Genomic DNA, 18,585 nt, shown 5'->3' with positions numbered 1-18,585 from the left:
AATGTAGTGAGACCCTGTCTCAATTTTTTAACTTTTTTTTTTTTTTTTTTGAGACAGGGTCTCACTCTATTGCCCGGGTTGGAGTGCAGTGGCATGATCTCAGCTCACTGCAACCTCCACCTCCCAGGTTCAAGCAATTCTCCTGCCTCAACCTCCCGAGTAGGTAGGACTACAAGCATGTGCCAACATGCCTAGTTTCTTTTTGTATTTTTAGCAGAGACAGGGTTTCCCCATGTTGGCCAGGCTGGTCTTGAACTCCTGACCTCAGGTGATCTTCCTGCCCTGGCCTCTCAAAGTGCTAGGATTACAGGCGTGAGCCACTGTGCCCAGCCTGTTTTTAAAAAATCTTAATTAAAAAATTAAATATAAAAAAAGAAAGTTGATTCAGTTAAGATTAATTTGGTGAGAAGTTTTCAATACCCTTTGATTCCTTTGGGACATTAAGATGTTACTATAGCAAAATTGGAAATTTTGTTGTAGTATGTATGTGTATATATGTAGAGACAGGGTCTTGCCATTTTGCCCAGGCTGGTCTTGAACTCCTGGCCTCAAGTGATCCTCCTGCCTTGGCCTCCCAAAGTGCTGGGATTACAGGTGTGAGCCACTGCATCTGGTTGAAATTGGAAATTTTGGGCTTAAGTACTTAGTATTCTCAAATCTCTTAAACAAGGCAGTAACTGTGGCCATCCCTTTGGAATTATTGATGGTGAAAGTGCAGAGTCCCACGGTGTCTTTGGTACACAGTGGCCTTGTCTGTCTTGCCCTGTGCTTCTCCAGCAGAGACCCTGCATGAGCCTTGTAGGAGACAGGGCTGTTGACGGCTTTGTGTAACAAAGGCACTGAAATTTCTACACCCACAGGAGTAGCAGTCCCACCCATTTTTGGAACTCTGCTTTTGAGGTGATCTCAGAGTTGTGCTATACCAGTGAGGCCTCACCGCATCACACATTGGTTTAGACAGATTGGGTTTTTGGAATTGGCTCAAAGTGTCTTACATCCAAGTGTGATGATTAAAATAGGGGCACAAAGTGTCTTCTCTGAGTGCTGGTCACCAAGGCAGGCTTGATTTCTTTTTCAGTTAGCATTTGCTATATAACAAGTGATTTAAAAATGTAGTGGCTTAAAACCACCACAGTTCATTACTTTTTTGTGTGGGTTGGCATGGTGGCTCTTCTGCTGGGCTCCTTCGGCTCACTCATGGGAGCTCATGGTTAGATTGGAAGATCCAAGATAGCCCCATCCACATGTCTGGAATCAGTGCTGGGGCAGCTCAGGTTCTACTCATGGCCTCTCATCCTCTAGTCGGCTGAACTGGCTTCTTTATGTATGGGGTCAGGGCCACTGTCCAGGAGAGCAAAGGTAAAGCTGAGACCTTTTAACGCCTAGCTACTAGAACTCACACAGTGTTATTTCTGCCACTTTTTTTTTTTTTTGAGACAGAGTCTCGCTCTGTTACCCAGACTGGAGTGTAATGACACAGTCTCGGCTCACTGCAACCTCTGCCTCCCGCGTTCAAGAAATTCTCCTGCCTCAGCCTCCCAAGTAGCTGGGATTACAGGCACCTGCCACCACGCCCAACTAATTTTTTTTTTTTTGTATTTTTAGTAGAGACGAGGTTTCACCATGTTTGCCAGGCTGGTCTTGAACTCCTGACCTCGGGTGATCCACCCGCCTTGACCTTTCAAAGTGCTGGGATTATAGGCGTGAGCCACCACGCCCGGCCCTTTCTGCCATATTCTTTTGGTAAAAGCAGGGCATGGTGGCTCATGCCTATAATCCCAGCAATTTAGGAGGCTGAGGTGGGAGTATTGCTTGAGGCCAGGAGTTTTGAGACTAGCCTGGGCAGCACAGCAAGACCTCATCTCTAAAAATAATAATAAAATTAGCTGGATTTTGTGGCATGCACCTGTAGTCCCAGCTACTCGGGAGGCTGAGGCCAGAGGATTGTTTGATCCCAGGAAATTGAGGTTACAGTGAGCTATGATTGCACCATTATACTCCAGCCCGGGCAATAGAGCGAGACGCCCCAACTCTTAAAAAAAAAAAAAAAGCAGAGCACTACGCCAGCCAGATTCAAGAGGGTGCAGAAATAGACATCACCTCTGGCTGGGAAGAGCCACAAAGACCCATTGCAAAGGGGCATTGCACAGGAATGGCAGGAATTTGAGGCTGCTCAACACTTGACTATACCCCCAGCTGATTTTCCAGGTCACAATATTTTCCAAAGTGAAGCATTGAAGATCATTTCGGTAATGGTAGCATCCTTTGCATCAAAGTGACTGCTTAGAAGGAACAGTTTCAAGGTGTGCTCTGTGGTGTGTTTATTTAAATCAGAGGCAGAGGCCTGCATCCATTCTGCTCAATCTTCTGTACACAGATTTTCACTGAGGATTTTAAAAAGTCTGAATTCATGTTACAGTATATTTCTTACTAGAATAGTATTTTCCATAACTTTGAGGTGAGTTGGTTCCATCATCTTTTTGTGTTGCCTACTTTTTCTTATACTGTATCTTTTTTTGCCAGATGCCAAATGCAAAAAGGAACGGAAGAAGAAAAAGAAAGTGACCAACATTATCTCATTTGATGATGAGGAAGATGAGCAGAACTCTGGGGACGTTTTGAAAAAGACACCTGGGGCAGGGGAGAGCTCAGAGGACAACTCCGACCGCTCCTCTGTCAATATCATGTCTGCCTTTGAAAGCCCCTTCGGGCCAAATTCCAATGGAAGTCAGAGCAGCAACTCATGGAAAATTGATTCCCTGTCTTTGAACGGGGAGTTTGGGTACCAGAAGCTTGATGTGAAAAGCATTGATGATGAAGATGTGGATGAAAACGAAGATGACGTGTATGGAAACTCCTCAGGAAGGAAGCACAGGGGCCACTCGGAGTCGCCTGAGAAGTAAGTTCCCCTCACACTTCTTTGTGTGTGTGTGTGTAAGGTGGAGTCTCACCGTCCCCCAGGCTGGAGTGCCGTGGCGTGATCTCAGCTCACTGCAACCTCCACCTGCCTGGTTCAAGCTATTCTCCTGCCTCAGCCTCCCGAGTAGCTGGGATTACAGGCACCTGTCACCACACCCAGCTAATTTTTGTATTTTTAGCAGAGATGGGGTTTCACCATATTGGCCAGGCTGGTCTCAAACTCCTGACCTCAAGTGATCCGCCTGCCTTGGCATCCCAAAATGGTAGGTTTACAGGCATGAGCCACCACGCCCAGCCTCCCCTTGTGCTTTTAATGAGGGGGTTAAGTTCACCGTTTTCTCTTTCTATGGTATTGGGTGAAATAGGGCTGCAAGTTTTATATTTGCCCAGGGTATCATTCATTCTTCAGGTGTTGATTTAGGAGTGTTATTTGGAAGGAGTGTTATTTGCTCTTCCCCTGAGAACTGAAAGAGGGGAAGGGAGTACATTTGAGGGCACTTAATACAAAGTTAATGTCAGAATGTGTGCCTTGAAATTCTTGCTTTATACATACATCTGTCATTTTCATTTCACAGGGTTCACAGGGTTTCACAGTCTGATGAGACTGTGCCTATTATTGTTTTTTCATTTTTACTCTGGATTTTCCTTGCATCTGACTTGCCACTAGCACAGGAAGCTCAGGACGAAGGCAGGGTTAGGAGAATAGTTGTGGTATGGTGACTTCTGTGTTTATCTGCAGGGGTGTGAATAGTCATAACTTGCCTGCACCTGCTGCCTTAACAGTGGAGTTGTCCGGGCGCACTGGCTCACACCTGTAATCCCAGCACTTTGGGACACCAAGGTGGGTGGATCACCTGAGGTCAGGAGTTCGAGACCAGCCTGACCAACATGGTGAAACCCCTTCTGTACTAAAAAAATACAAAATTAGCCAGGCATGGTGGTGCATGTCTGTAACTCCAGATACTTGGGATGCTGGGGCAGGAGAATCCCTTGAATATGGGAAGCGGAGCCAAGATGACGCCATTGCACTCCAGCCTGGGGCAACAAGAGAGAAAGTCCTTCTCAAAAAAAAAAAAAAAAAAAAAAAATCCCAAAATACCCCAAATAAGCTAGTTACCTCTTAGGCTTTGTGGTGCACAGTGCCCTCCTAATCATGACTACTGCAAAATCCAGTCCATTAAAGTGTAAAATGAGGCCAGGTGCAGTGGTTCATGCCTGTAATCCCAGCACTTTGGGAGGCTGAGTTGGGAGGATTGCTTAAGGCCAGGAGTTTGATACCAGCCTGGGCAACACAGCAAGACTCCGTCTCTACAAAAAAAAAAAGTGTAAAATGAATATACAGAAATGTATCTTTCTATCTGACCTAAATCTTATGGTATTGTTTAGGCTGCAGTATACTTTTAGCTCTAAGATTTTCGTTTTCATGTTGTTATAATATTAGGGTTTTTTTTTTTTTCTGATGAGACTGTGCCTATTATTGTTTTTTATTTTTACTCTAGTCCTCATCTGCATGGGTACTTGTACTAGTAGTGTTACCTTATTGATCATCTGAGATATGCCAGGTGCTGCAGGTGATTTATACACTGTATTGTAAGACTTCTAGCAGCCCTGTGAGGTTCATGGGTATCACCTCCATTTTACAGACAGAAGAACGGGATTCCATAGAGAGGCAAGATTTGTGAAAGCCATTGGCTAAATTGAGATTTGGATTCAGATATGCTGTAATCCAAAGCTTATACTGTCAGTTTTTTTTTTTTTTTTTTTTTTTTTTGAGACAGAGTCTTGCTCTATCGGCCAGGCTGGGGTGCAGTGGCGCTATCTCGGCTCACTGCAAGCTCCGCCTTCTGAGTTCATGCCATTCTCCTGCCTCAGCCTCCCGAGTAGCTGGGACTACAGGCGCCCGCCACCACGCCTGGCTAATTTTTTGTATTTTTAGTAGGGATGGGGTTTCACCGTGTTAGCCAGGTTGGTCTTGATCTCCTGACCTCGTGATCCACCCGCTTTGGCCTCCCAAAGTGCTAGGATTACAAGCGTGAGCCACCGCGCCCAGCCTTTTTTTGTTCGTTTGTTTTGAGATGGAGTCTTGCTCTGTCACCCAGGCTGAAGCACAATGGTGCCGTCTCGGGTCACTGCAACCTCTGCTTCCAGGGTTCAAGTGATTCTCCTGCCTCAGCCTCCCGAGTAGCTGGGATTACAGATGCCCACCACCATGCCTGGCTAATTTTTGTATTTTTAGTAGAGACAGGGTTTCACCATGTTGGCCAGGCTGGTCTCGAGCTCCTGACCTCGTGATCTGCCCGCCTCGGCCTCCCAAAGTGCTGGGATTACAGGCATGAGCCACTGTGCCCGGCTATTCTGTCAAATGTTTTTCATGTTTCTACATAATTATGAATATTGATTTGTTGATGTGATGGTTAATTTTGTGTGTCAACTTAACTGGGCTGTGGGATGCCCAGATTGAACATTACTTCTGCTTCTGGGTGGATCAGTGAGGATGTTTCTGGGTGAGGGTAGAGTTTGATTTGGTGGACTGAGTAAAGGAGATAGCCCTCCCCAGTGTCGGTGGACCTCATCCAGTCCATTGAGGGCCTGAACAGAGCAACAAGTGAAGGCAGGGAAGGATTCTTTCCTTTCCGCCTGCTAGCTTCAGCTGGGACATGGGTTTTCGGCCCTGGGCCGGGGACTGCCACCATCTGCTCTCCTGGTTCTCAGGCTTCAGACTTGGACTTCACCACACCACCAGCTTTCCTGGGTCTTCAGCTTGTGGACTGAGGATCATGGGACTTCTTGATCCCTGCAGTCGTGTGGACCAGTTCCTCAATATAAACCTGTATTTGTATCTCTCTGTCTGTCTGTCTCCATGCACACACCCCTTGGTTCCATTTCTCCACAGAACCCTGGCTAATGCAGTTGCCTTTCAGTCAGATCAACATGTTATGACTTGTGAAATGCTTCCCCTTTTGTTGGGTATTTAGGTTGATGGTTTTTGTTTTTGCTTTTTGTTATCAGTGGATCTCAAATGAGTATTTTCACACGCAAGATTTTTTTCCTACAACTGAACTATTTGTTAGGGCAGCTTTTCAGCAGCCTTGTTCTTGCTCATAGGGTATGAATGTTTTTGTACCTGGTATCCAAGTCTTGTGACCTGCTGTGTTATTCAGGGCTTTCTAGAGGAACAGAACCAGTGGGGCGAGGCTGAAGCGGACGTTCTGTGTGTGGATGTGTGTAGTTCCTTCTCTGTCCTGGGCTCTATTTTTGCCTCAATTTCTACCTCTGTCTCTACCTCTAACTCCATCTCTGTCTGTCTCTGTTTCTGTGTGTCTGCTTCCTTTCTTTTTTTTTTTTTTTGAGATAGAGTCTTGCTTTGTCACCCAGGCTGGAGTACAGTGGCACGATCTCGGCTCACTGCAACCTCTGTCTCCTGGGTTTAAGCGATTCTTGTGTCTCAGCCTCTCGAGTAGCTGGGATTACAGGTACCTCCCACACCCAGCTAACTTTTGTGTTTTTAGTGGAGATGGGGTTTTACCCTGTTGGCCAGGCTGGTCTCAAACTCCTGACCTCAAATGATCCACCCACCTCAGCCTCCCAGAATGCTGGGATTACAGGCATGAGCCACCGCGCACGGTCTTCTCTTGATTTATTTTAAGGAATTGGCTCATGTGATTGTGGGGCTGGGAAGTCCAAAATCCGCAGGGTAGGCGTGTGGACTGGAGACCCAGGGAAGAGTTGCAGTTCAGGTCCAGAGGCAATCTGCTGGCGGAATTTCTTCTTCCTTTGGAAGGTCTGTCTTATTCCTATTGAGGCCTTGCACTGCTTGCATGAAGCCCACCCACATTATGCAGTGTAATCTGGTTCACCCAAAATCTACTGATTTAAATGTTAATCTCATCTGATAGAAACATCTAGAATAATGTTTGACCAAATATCTGGGTATTGTGGCCCAGCCAAATTGACACATACAATTAACCCTCACAAGTGCCTTTATTCTTTTTTTTCTGGAACAGAGTCTTACTCCATGGCCCCGATTGTAGTGCAGTGGTGTGATCTCAGTTCACTGCAACCTCCGCTCCCGGGTTTAAGCGATTCTCCTGCCTCAGCCTCCAGAGTAGGTGGGACTATAGGAGTGTGCCACCGCACCTGGCTAATTTTTGTATTTTTAGTAGAGATGGGGTTTCACCATGTTGGCCAGGCCGGTATTGAACTCCTCAAGTGATCCACCTGCTTCAGCCTCCCAAAGTGCTGGGATTGCAGGCATGAGCCTCTGCAGCTGGCCACGTGCCTTTACTTTGTAATCTGGGCCTTTGAGGAGTTGCTGCTTGCTGATGCCACTGAGTGTAGCCCCATGGGTGAGGCTGGTGTGTGAGCCAAGGCAGCCCCCAGCATTGTGATGTGTAAATGCCCAACACAGTGCAGGGTGACCTTCGCTTGGCCTGGGCCCTCTGAAGCCAGAGGGCCTCCTGCAGACTCTGGACAGCTCTCCCGGGCATTAAGAGGGATCTTGATTGACGCTTCCACGGAGCAGCCTGGGGAAGACACAGCGGAGTGATGGGATGGCCTGCTGAGTAATGCTTTGATTTTGATTCTAAGCTAGTGTTCACAGGGAAGGTCGAGGGGGCTGGTTCACAGCAGATGTGTGAGGGGAATGTGGCCAGACCAGGAGAAGCTCACTGTGGATTGCCACAGCGTTTGGCAGAGTCTGCTGCCCTGTTGTCTTTAAGATCCTCTGTTGGTCAAAGTTAGGCTTACTCCTTGGTTTACTGGTCATTAACCCATTCTTTGATGTCTGAAGAAGTCTTGTTTCTTCTGCCTCAGTATTTATCATAAGTATTAGCTTTGCTTTTTGTATTTTTCTTTACAAGGGATAGTATTTTTATTACAGTGAGGGTTTGTTCTTTTGTTCTTTTTTTTTTTTTTTTTTTTTTTTTGATACAGGTCTTGCTCTGTCATCCAGGCCGGAGTGCAGTGGCCTGATCACACCCTTAATTCAGGGAACTCCTAGTGTCAAGTGATCTCCCTGCCTCAGCCTCCTGAGTAGCTAGGACTATAGGTGCATGCCACCATGCCCAGCTAATTTTTTATAGAAATGGGGTCTCAAGGCATTGCCTAGGTTGGTCTTGACTTCCTGGCCTCAAGTGATCCTCCCATGTTGGCCTCCCTGAGTGCTGGGATTACAGGCATGGGCCACTGCACCAGGCCCAGATGGGGCTTTTTAAATCACTTTATATGTGCTCTATGATACTGGTAGGGAAGTAGGGGGAAACATAATTCAGAAAGGACTACAAACATATGCTGCGTCTCGCTATTCTGCATCTCACTAGCAGTTAAGCAAATGCAAAGTGAAACAAGATTCCATATTTTGCCCATCGTATTTGTGGAGACCTTGGGTTGGCGCCCTGTTGGAAGGGAAAGATCTTACTGTCAGTGGGTCCTCAGTTCCAGACACATCCCATAGCATCCACTTGGTGTCTGTGGGATGAATGAGGCTGCAGGGGTGGTGCACAGGGGCTGGCCTCGTAGACAGCTGGAAGCAGTTGAGCTGGGAGCAGTTGATAGCCATGGGGGAAAGCAGTTTGACAAACTGGCGTGAACTTAAGGATGTTTATCCCACTTGGTTTAGCAGCCCCAGTGTGAGGAGCAGCCGGGAGAACATACCCTCGATTCAGGGAAAAGTTGCTACATCTAGATACCAAAGTCCTTATTCAGAGAAGCAGAACACTGAAGTTGACCTAAATGTGCAGCCACAGGGGGACAGTTAACAGCAGAAGATTTTATAGTTTAAGCCTTGACATTTTAACGTTTAGGATCTCAAACATCTCAAATGATGTTTAAGAGTATCTAGTGTTATGAAGCTGAGCTAATGAGTACATACATATGTGTGTGTGTGTGTGTATATATATATATATTTTTTTTTTTTTGAGCTGGATTCTCGCTCTGTCACCTAGGCTGGAGTACAGTGGTGCATTCTCGGCTCACTGCAATCCCTGCCTCCTGGGTTCCAGTGATTCTCCTGCCTCAGCCTCCCAAGTAGCTGGGATTACAAGCACCCACCACCACGCCCTGCTAAGTTTTGTATTTTTAGTAGAGAAGGGGTTTCACCATGTTGGCCAGGCTGGTCTTGAACTCCTGACCTCAGGTGATCTACCTGCCATGGCCTCCCAAAGTGTTGGGATTACAGGCGTGAGCCACAGCACCCGGCCTGGGTTTTTTTTTTTTTTTTTTTTCCCTCTGTGGCCCAGGCTGGAGGAAGTGGCATGATCTCGGCTCACTGCAGCCCTCGACCTCCCAGGCTCAAGGGATCCTCCCACCTCAGCTCCTCTAGTAGCTGGGTCTACAGGTGTGCAACACCATACCTGGCTAATTTTTAAATTTTCTGTAGAGACAGGGCTCAAACTCCTGGGCTCAAGTGATCCTTCTGCCTCGGCCTCCCAAAGTACCGGGATTACAAGTGTGAGCCACTGGCCTGGCCAGCAATCTTTAATGTAACTCATTTTGAGGCGGTGGTCCTTGGGGCTCACTTCTTGGGTTTGGAACCTCATCCTCTTGGGGCCTGGCTTCACCTTGTACTTGCATATGTTGCGGGGAAGGGTCAAGAATTATCTTAGAAACCAGCAGAACATCGCACCTGCCCTGAGGCAGTGGAGTGGCCTAGAAAGGACTGGCTGCTTTTGCTGCCTTCTCCTGAAAGGGCGCCCCTGACCACCTCTGGGTGCCTGCCCCGTGGTCACCAGTGGCCAGGTCAGAGCCTCAGGAGGGCGCCTCTTGACAGATTCCAGAGGCACATCCAAGGTCACCTGGTTCCCCGCCGAGGTTGGGCTCGCTGCCAGGACACCCACGGGAGCGGCTCTTCTTTTGCCCCCACCCTGCTGTCTGAAAGCCTCATTGTGTTACGGGCATGGTTGAATGATCCGTCTTGCAAAATTCTGCTAGGATTATTTCCTCCTGCACTTCTCGCTCTGTGCCAGATGTCTGGCCAAAAGCTAGAGAGGGCTGAAAGGAGACTTCTACCTGACAAGCCTCTAAAATAGGAGCTGGCAATCCATGCCTGCAGGCCAAACCCGCCCCCAAGCAGTGAACAGTTGTTACATTTTTAAAGAGTTATTAAGAGACACCAACAAAGAAGAGTATGTCACGAAGCCTGAAATATGTACTCTCTGGTCTATTACAGAAAATATTTGTTGATTTTAGAGTAGCTCTACCATAAAGACAAACTATGTAAGTAATGTCACTTGTGGGCAGGAGACAACTTGGTGCACTTGAATTTGGAAGTTCTGGGCTCCAGTCCCACAGCCTTGGTTCTATTGCTTAGTGCTGATGGCCTTGGACAAGCCACACACTTTTTCTTCTTTTGCCTCCCTTCCCTTTGTCTGTCCCCCCACTTCCCTGCTTAAGTAGGTATGATTATGATCTGCTTTGGTCTTCTTTATCTACTGAGATATAAAATGATGTTTAAACTTTACAGTACAGCTGGCTGTCTGCATCCATGGACTCTGCATCCGTGAGTTCCGCATCTATGGTTTCAACCAATTGTGGATCAAAAATATTACCAAAAAAACAATAGAAATAATACAAATAAAAATACAGTATAACAACTATTTACATAGCATTTGGATTGTATTAGGTATCATAAGCAATCTAGAGATGATGTAAAGTACATATGTGGGAGGATGTGCTTATGCAAATACTACACCATTTTACATCAGGGACTTCAGGCTAGGCGAGGTGGCTTATGCCTGTAATCCTAGCACTTGGGGAGGCTGAGGCAGGAGGATCACTTGAGGCTAGGATTTTGAGACCAGCCTGGACAGCATAGGGAGACCCTGTCTTCACAAAAAAACAAAACAAAACAAAAAATTAGCCGGGTATGGTGGCTCACACCTGTAGTCCAAACTCCTCGGGAGGCTGAGGCAGGAGGCTCTGCCGAATCCCAGGAGCTCAAGGTTGCAGTGAACTATGATTGTGCCACTGAACTCCAGCGTGGTCAACAGAGCAAGACTCCAACTCTACAACAAAACAAGGGACTTTGAGCATCCTCAGATTTGCAGGGCATTTTTGAAACGGTTGATACAGATGTAATGCAGATACTGGGGGACGACTATCCTGCAAAAATACCTCCAGGTATTTCTTAACATTTCTTGATTGCTCAGAGGCACGTGCTGCAGGGGCAATTACTCCCAAACAAACCCAACCACACCGCCTGGCATTTTGAAGATGGCACGCATTAGAGTTTTGTACTTTGTGGGTAAGGTGACAATATAACAGATCATATGAGCCTGGTTAATAATTGAGCCGACCCCTTTTCTTGGAAGGGACCCAGACGTGACTGGTGTGATTCTGTCCTTTTACCCACGAGGGGCTCAGATGCAGCAAGCAGAGCAACACTAGCCCCAGGTCAGGTGGCTGCTGTCATTTCGGAACGTGGAGCAGATGGCCTGTGATGCATGTGCTGTCCCCTTCCCCAAGCCTCTGTCCCTCCTCTTCACTCGGTGGCTTGGGCTTCCTCCAGCTCCACTCCTCAAGCCCTGCTTCTTCCAGGCAGCCTTCCGTGACCTTCCTGGAATGACCTTCCTCCACAATCTGAGATGCCATTTACAGCTTCTTGCAGGGTTATTTGGTTCATGTTCATGCCCCGCAACAGACTGCAAGCTCCCTCAGGGCAGGATCAACAGTATTCACTGGCTCTTTTGCCACCAGTAGGGAGCACAGTGCCTAGCATATAATAGGTGCTCAGTAAACACTGGTTGAGAGAACAAATGCAAGAGGTCTGGATCTGGACTCCACACTCTACCTCCCAGCACACCTCCTTCTGTTCTCAGCCCTGCTGTGGCCTGGTTAGTTCTCAAGAGGGTGCTGTGGATGCTTGTTGGTGAGTCATGCGGCCTCTGGGCTCTTTGGCCTGTCCTGCATCTGTATTCTTTCACCTTAGGCCACTGGAAGGGAACACCTGCCTCTCCCAGATGCACAGCTGGGCTCCGCTGAAGGTGCTGCACAATGACTCCGACATCCTCTTCCCTGTCAGTGGCGTGGGCTCCTACAGCCCAGCAGGTGGGTGTCTCCTGATTACTCCTTTCCTCCAATAGGAGCTTTGGCTTCGAGAACCAGCAGGAATATCTGAGTTCCCTGGACAGGTAGGAATGGGAGCCGGGAGGCACGGGAGTCGGGGTGTGGTTCAGGGCCAGGGGGAGCTCATTGAGATGCAGAAGTGAGAGAGGGCTTGACTTCTCTCCCTGAACCTGGGTATCCTGAGGTGCTCTCCATGGAGTGAGTGTTGGGCTGAACTGGCTGGCAAGTCACCAGGGCCCGCAGGCCTGTTTTTTTCCCTTACCAGTAGCTTGTTGAACTTAGTCGTTTAAAAGCTGACCGCAAATAGTGACCACGATTTTGCCTCTTTGGAGATGCAAGAAGGTAACTGAACCCCTGTCTGTAAAGGCCCTGCTACCCTGTGCAGAAAAGCGCTTGGGGATCAGGAAGTATCTTGGTTAAAAGCTGTTTCTGGGCTGGGTGCAATGTCTCATGCGTGTAATCCCAGCACTTTGTGAAGCTGAGGCGGGTGGATCACCTGAGGTCAGGAGTTTGAGACCAGCCTGGCCAACATGGTGAAGCCCCGTCTCTACTAAAAATACAAAAATTAGCCAGGTATGGTGGTGTGTGCCTGTAGTCCCAGCTACTCAGGAGGCTGAGGCAGGAGAATTGCTTGAACCTGGGAGGTGGAGGTTGCAGTGAGCCGAGATCGTGGCACTGTACACCACCCTGGGTGACAGTGAGACTCCATCTCAAAATAAATAAATAAATAAATAAGTAAATAAATAAATAAATAAATATATCTCTGGTATGGGTAAGCATTTTTCCACCATTCCACACGGTTGAGCATGTGCCTGTGTGGTTTGTTATTGTTTTCTTTAGTGCAGGTCATGGGGAGGACGTGGTTGATCCCAGCTGGCCCGTGGGGTGCAGTGTAATGCAGCTGGCACAGCATTTGGCTCAGAGAAGTGCCCAGTTGCTGTCCCTGCCCCCAGAGCACCGCTGGGTCAGAGAAGACTTGGCCCAACCCACTTAGGCGCCTCCTCGTTTTCCTAGGAAGCAAATGTCCCTTCTCTGGGCCCAGATTTAGGAAATTATGACTGGAGCCCACTAATCACTCAGGAAGCTGTTGAAATTCTGAACTGGGGTGTAGACTCTTCCTGTCACTTGACAGGGAGCAGAAACCTACTCAAACTAGCTCAAGCACAGAGGCAGGGCGGGGACAGTCACTGGCAGCACGACGGGGCCAGTCAGATGCAGTACCAGCTCTAGAAAGTTGTGTAAGCCTGAGTACATTACTGCTCTGAGCGTCAGCATTCCTGGCTGTTAAATGAGGCTGAGCGCTTCCTGTCTGTCAGTTGCTGTGTCCTCATCTGGAAAATGGGGATGACAGTGACAATGAGAGCCAGCATTTGCAAAGCTGAAGGAGCCCTGCACTGCAGTGTGGCTGACCCTGATGAACTCATCTGCTCTTGAACACAGTCCCATGAGAGTGGGGGGTGTGATTATATCAGCTCCCTTTGACATCCACAGTGAAGGTGCCCTGAGTTAATCTGGGGAAGGTGCCAGGCACATGCCAAGGCCCCTGGTGAGAGCTTCATGGACATCTTGTCCGTGGCCCAGGAGCTGGGGCGTTGGCATGGAGGGGGCTTTCTTGACTTGGTGGGGTGCTGTCATCTTTCTCATGTGGCCTCCCTCCGCTTCCTGATGGGGGTCTGCCCACCTCTTCTTTTCCTAGTCCATCTTTTTTTTTTTTTTTTTTTTTTTTGAGGTGGAGTCTCACTCTGTCACCCAGGCTGGAGTGCAATGGCGTGATCTTGGCTCACTGCAACCTCCGCCTTCTGGGTTCAAGCGATTCTCCTGCCTCAGCTTCCAGAGTAGCTGGGATTACAGGCATGCGCCACCATGCCTGGCTAAACTCTTTTTGTATTTTTAGTAGAGATGGTGTTTCACCATGTTGGCCGGGCTGATCTCATACTCCTGACCTCAGGTGATCCACCCTCCTTGGCCTCCCAAAGTGCTGGGATTACCGGCGTGAGCCACCATGCCCGGCCTTTTCTAGTCCGTCTTTGCTCCCTGTTCATTCTCATGCCCTCCTTGGCCCACACCATACCTCAGTCACATGACCTTCCATACCAACTGGAATTTCTCACTGGGTCTCAGTTGAGGTCCCCTAAAAGTGACAGTCTCTTAGGCCTGGCTCATGTCTGCAGGCCAGGCCACAGAAGTCCTGCATCTCTAGATCATCCATGGTCCAAATAGCCAAAGGTTAGGGGGTTGGTGACCTTGCCGATGCCTGTTCAGCAGCAGTGTAGATGCAGGCAGGTCATCTGAGGAGGGGCAGGGGCTGGGAGAGAGCAGGTGGTCCCAGGATGTGTCTAGGACCCCTGGGGAGTTTTGAATGTGTGTTCACAGGCTCTGTCTCATGAATCAATTTCCTGCTCACCCTGTCCCGTTCCCCATGGAGGGGGCCTTGTAGTTAGGTTCCTGAATTATTGTGGGACCGTGAGGTGCTTGCAGTAGGTGGTCTGATTGTTTTGGCAGCTCCTTTGCCGCTTAGCTGGGCCCCCTGAACCATGAGACATCCGGGTCAGCTCCTTTGCCACTTAGCTGGGCCCCCTGAACCATCAGACATCCGAGTCAGCTCCTTTGCCGCTTAGCTGGGCCCCCTGAACCATCAGACATCCGGGTCTCGTTTTTCGTGCATGTTGGGCTTTAGTCTTAGAGAACCCAGAGGTCTTCCTACTCTTCTGGGCTTTCTGTAGCAAGTGTCTCCGGGGAAGGTAGCTCCCCGTCAGCCTCTAGAGTCCTTGCACATTTCCTGTGGTCCCACACCCGGCTGTCAGCTCGCAGACTCAGCTCCATCTTCTCACTGCTGATGGGACCCTAGCTCCAGCTGATGTCGAATGCACTCTCTGGAGATGACGTGTGCCGGCGTCAGCCAGCATTTCCCTTCATTGCAGTAACGATGCTGTCAGGGGGCTTGCGAGCTGGGACAGCCCAGGGGCTGCGCACAGGGGCAGGACATGGCATAGGAAGGAACATTATTCCAGGACTGTGTCAGGATGTTGGACTCAGAGCCAGGGGAATGGGTAGCCTGATTGGGATGCCAGGTTGCATCAAGTCCCTTCTGTCCTGATGCCCCATTTCCATGGGAGGTGTGGGGCTGACTGGTGCCAAGACACTGCCTGCCTGCCCAGGTGGCCACCGCCACCATTTCTCCTGAGACTCCATTCCTTTTGCTCTGTTTCTGCCTCTTGTCCCTTCTGAGGGACATCTTCCTTCCTTAGCGATATTCTGACATTCCCTCTCATTCTGGAGCCACTTCGTCTTTTAATGGAGACTTCCCACATGGAGGGCTCCTCACCTTAGGAGACTTTTGTCATCTTTGAACACGCTGGTGCCTTTGCAGTCACTGCCAGGGGGGATAGTTAGAGAAGGCAAAGGCACTGGCTGGGAGAGGATGCTTTCTGCAGCTGAGTTTTGGGAGGGAGAAAGGAGCAAAGAAGGGGGAACCATGAAAGGAGTTCTCTTGAATCTTGGAAGAGATAACTCTGTGGTTTAGGGAGGAGCTTTGGAGTTGCTTTTCTTGGGTGACAGAGCCATTCAGAGAAGGGGACAGTACCCCAGGTTGCAAGAGGAGACCCCAGATAAGCAGATGAGGACTGCGGACCATGCGTGGTTCCTCTGGGAGTACGCGGTGTCTATACCTGAGCAAAGCAAATTCACCAGCATTGCTTTCCAGTTGCAAGGGAGGGAGAGCTACCCAAGTTTATTTTGAGTGGAAATAGTAAATGGGTGAAAAATCACCTGTCAGTACAAGGTGATATGACTGCTCATCTCTTCATTGAGGGTCCTGTATTTAGTGTTGGGTTTTAGGACATGCACAATTTCCAAGGGCTTTCTTAGGTTCCTTTGAAACCTTGGGTCCTCAAACCGTTTGTTTCCCCATCAAGTCTAAAGTTCTGTTTCTCCTTGTCCTCACGTTGGATCTTGGGAGTTGTTTGTTGAGATTGAGGAGGGACTGTGGTAGCTCTGCCGTGATCTGATGTGATTGGTTTTAGTACTTAGCTCTTAGTGGGCAGTTTTACTGTTTTGGTTGTCAGTGTTGCGGTGGCTGGCCGGAAACTGCCCTGGTTGTGCTTCCCAGTCAGCTTATACGGGTCGTGTGCTGTTTGGGGTTCCTGGTTTTCTTTATTCAGTCTTCCCACTGGATCACTGGATGCGGGCCTGTATGCTAAAGTGGGTACAGGCTCAGCTCTGCCATTGGACGGACCAGGGTTCAAACCTTTGCACTTGTTAGTTTTGTGATCTTGAACAAGTTGCTTAAATCTTCGGGATTCATTTCCTCATCTATAAAATTAGATAATGGTATCTGCCTTGTGGGCCTTAAGGATGAGACCGTCTATGCTGTGTGCACCCCAACGCGTCAGGCCCACGACAAGTACAAGCCAGTCATGGTTGTGCATTGTGAAGAGGCCCGTGGGCAATCACCTGGGATCGCGTGGACGTTGTGTCCTCACTGAGCGTTCTCATTGAATGCTGGGTGGATCCATGCCTTTGCCCCAGCTGTGGATTTCCACTCTGCATGTTGGAGTCCCTGTCTTTGCTTCAGGGAATGTAGTCTGACTCTGCATGAGTTAGATTAGCAAGGATGACATGGAACTGGGGCACCTGCTGTAGAAGGCCCCTTAGATGGTATAGAGCCTTTGGACCACGGGGCAGTGGACACGACTTGTGAGCAAAGAGGAGGAGGTCGTTTTGGGGGCACTGAGCAGTCTTGGATCCCCCGGCTCTGTGATGGGATGGAGGGTGGGGGCCGTGCTCTTGTGAGCTTACAGCCTAGTACGACATAAGATGCGAGGGTTGTGAGGGTCAGGATCTGTTGGTAGGCACAGCGGGGTATCCTAGTAGAGCTTTCTAGAAGGCAGTTAGAGATGTGGGACTGAGATTCAAGACAGGTCTGGGCCAGAGGTGAGGGCTTGAGCGCTGTCAACTTCATGGAGGTGAGAGCTGTAGCCAAGACCTTGCCGGATGTGCCGAGGGTGACAGAGGGCCGTGGGGCCATGATTCAGGGCCACCTTCACTCAGGAATCAGAGAAAAGATGGTGGGGAGGAGGGCCGGAGATTAGTGTTAGGAAGGCTGTAAGAGGGGAGCGCCAAGTAGGAGGGGTGGTTGGGTGGGGGCTGAGGGAGGTGTTCCTCGGGCAATTCCAGTTGACCAGGTAGGAGGATGAACGCCTGAGGTAGCCAGGATCTGTTATGGGGTGAGTTGATGCCACCCGCACTGAGCATTCTCATTGAGTTTTACATACGTTAAGACGTAACATTTGGGAGTCTCAGGCGGGAGGATTGCTTGAGGCCAGGAGTTTGAGACTGGCCTGGGCAACATAGTGAGACCCTGTCTCTAAAATAAATAAATAAATAAATAAATAAAAATAAAGAATTAGCCAGTCATGAGGGTGCATGCCTGTAAGTCCTAGCTACTCAGGAGGCTGAGTTGGGAGGATCTCTTGAGTCCAGGAGTTTGAGGCTGCAGTGAGCTATAATTGTGCCACTGCACTCCAGCCTGGGTGACAGGAATACCCTGCTTCTAAAAAAAGGGGGAGGTGAAGTGGACTTGAACTTCTTGAGAATTTGGAGTCAGTACAATAACTTGGTGGAGACAGCAAGGTAGAAGAAAAGGTTAAAACAATTTTTTTTTCCTGTTAAGTTTCCCTGAAGTTCAGCCCCTACAGAGCTGAGGGTTCCTGGAGCTCCTTGAGTAAGCCAGGCAAAGATGGAGGGAATGGTGTGCAGGATGGAAGAGGAAGGCACTGAGGCGTGCTCTCTCCATTACCGTGTTCCTTGTCCCCGATGCAGGGCTGGTTCCATAGTGGGCATTCACTAATAAGAAGTTTCTTTTTCTTTTTCTTTTTTTGAGACGGAGTCTCGCTCTGTCTCCCAGGCTGGAGTGCAGTGACGTAATCTCGGCTCACTGCAACCTCCACCTTCTGGGTTCAAGCAATTCTCCCACCTCAGTTTTCCAAGTAGCTGGGATTACAGGCGTGCGCTACCTTGCACAGCTAATTTTTGTATTTTTAGTAGAGACAGGGTTTCGCCATGTTAGCCAGGCTGGTCTCGAACTCCTGACCTCAAGTAATCCACCTGCCTTGGCCTCCCAAAGTGGTGGGATTACAGGCGTGAGCCACTGCGCCTGGCCCAAGAAGTTTCTTGAGTGAGCAAGGTTTCTCCTGGGTGATACTGGCCTTAATGTCACCATCCAGCCCAAGGCTCATGGATTTGCACGTTTTCCTGGAAGGAGACTTGAGCAGCAGTGAATGCATTTATGAAAATTGTTCAGGTCCCTAGCCTGTTAGTTCCAGAGACTACTTATGTATGGCCCCACCTCTTGTGAATGCCTTTCCTAAATGCACTTAATGCAGGGAAAAGTGGCCTTTTTAGAAAGCCGCAGACATTGTCAGCAATTAGACCATGCTGCCCTCCAGTGTCTGACTCAAGGCGCTACAAGCAGGAGCAGTTTTGTCTTAACAGCAAGCTGATTCATTATACCCGGTTTCTGGCGTTGGTTCTGAATATGGACTTCATGCATAATTCTAGGTGGCTCAAGGTCGAAAATGTCACAGGCCAGGCACAGTTGCTCACATC

The 18,585-nt window shown here is 48.9% G+C and overlaps 1 protein-coding gene across 9 annotated transcripts in view; it reads left to right on the top strand.

Annotated features, from left to right (window-relative positions):
* SNX29 (sorting nexin 29) overlaps positions 1–18,585 on the top strand; it is a 584,951-nt gene that overhangs the window by 70,504 nt on the left and 495,862 nt on the right. For all 9 annotated transcript variants that reach the window (XM_054453330.2, XM_063654331.1, XM_063654334.1 and 6 more), the window contains 2 exons: positions 2,524–2,899; positions 11,843–11,961. In XM_054453330.2, coding sequence (XP_054309305.2) covers positions 2,524–2,899; positions 11,843–11,961 — 495 coding nt within the window. The remainder of the gene's footprint in view (positions 1–2,523; positions 2,900–11,842; positions 11,962–18,585) is intronic.

Source organism: Pongo pygmaeus, chromosome 18 (genome assembly GCF_028885625.2).
Source record: "Pongo pygmaeus isolate AG05252 chromosome 18, NHGRI_mPonPyg2-v2.0_pri, whole genome shotgun sequence".
NCBI lineage: Eukaryota > Metazoa > Chordata > Mammalia > Primates > Hominidae > Pongo > Pongo pygmaeus.
Note: the sequence above shows the minus strand (reverse complement) of the source record. Positions and strands in the feature narration are given on the sequence as shown.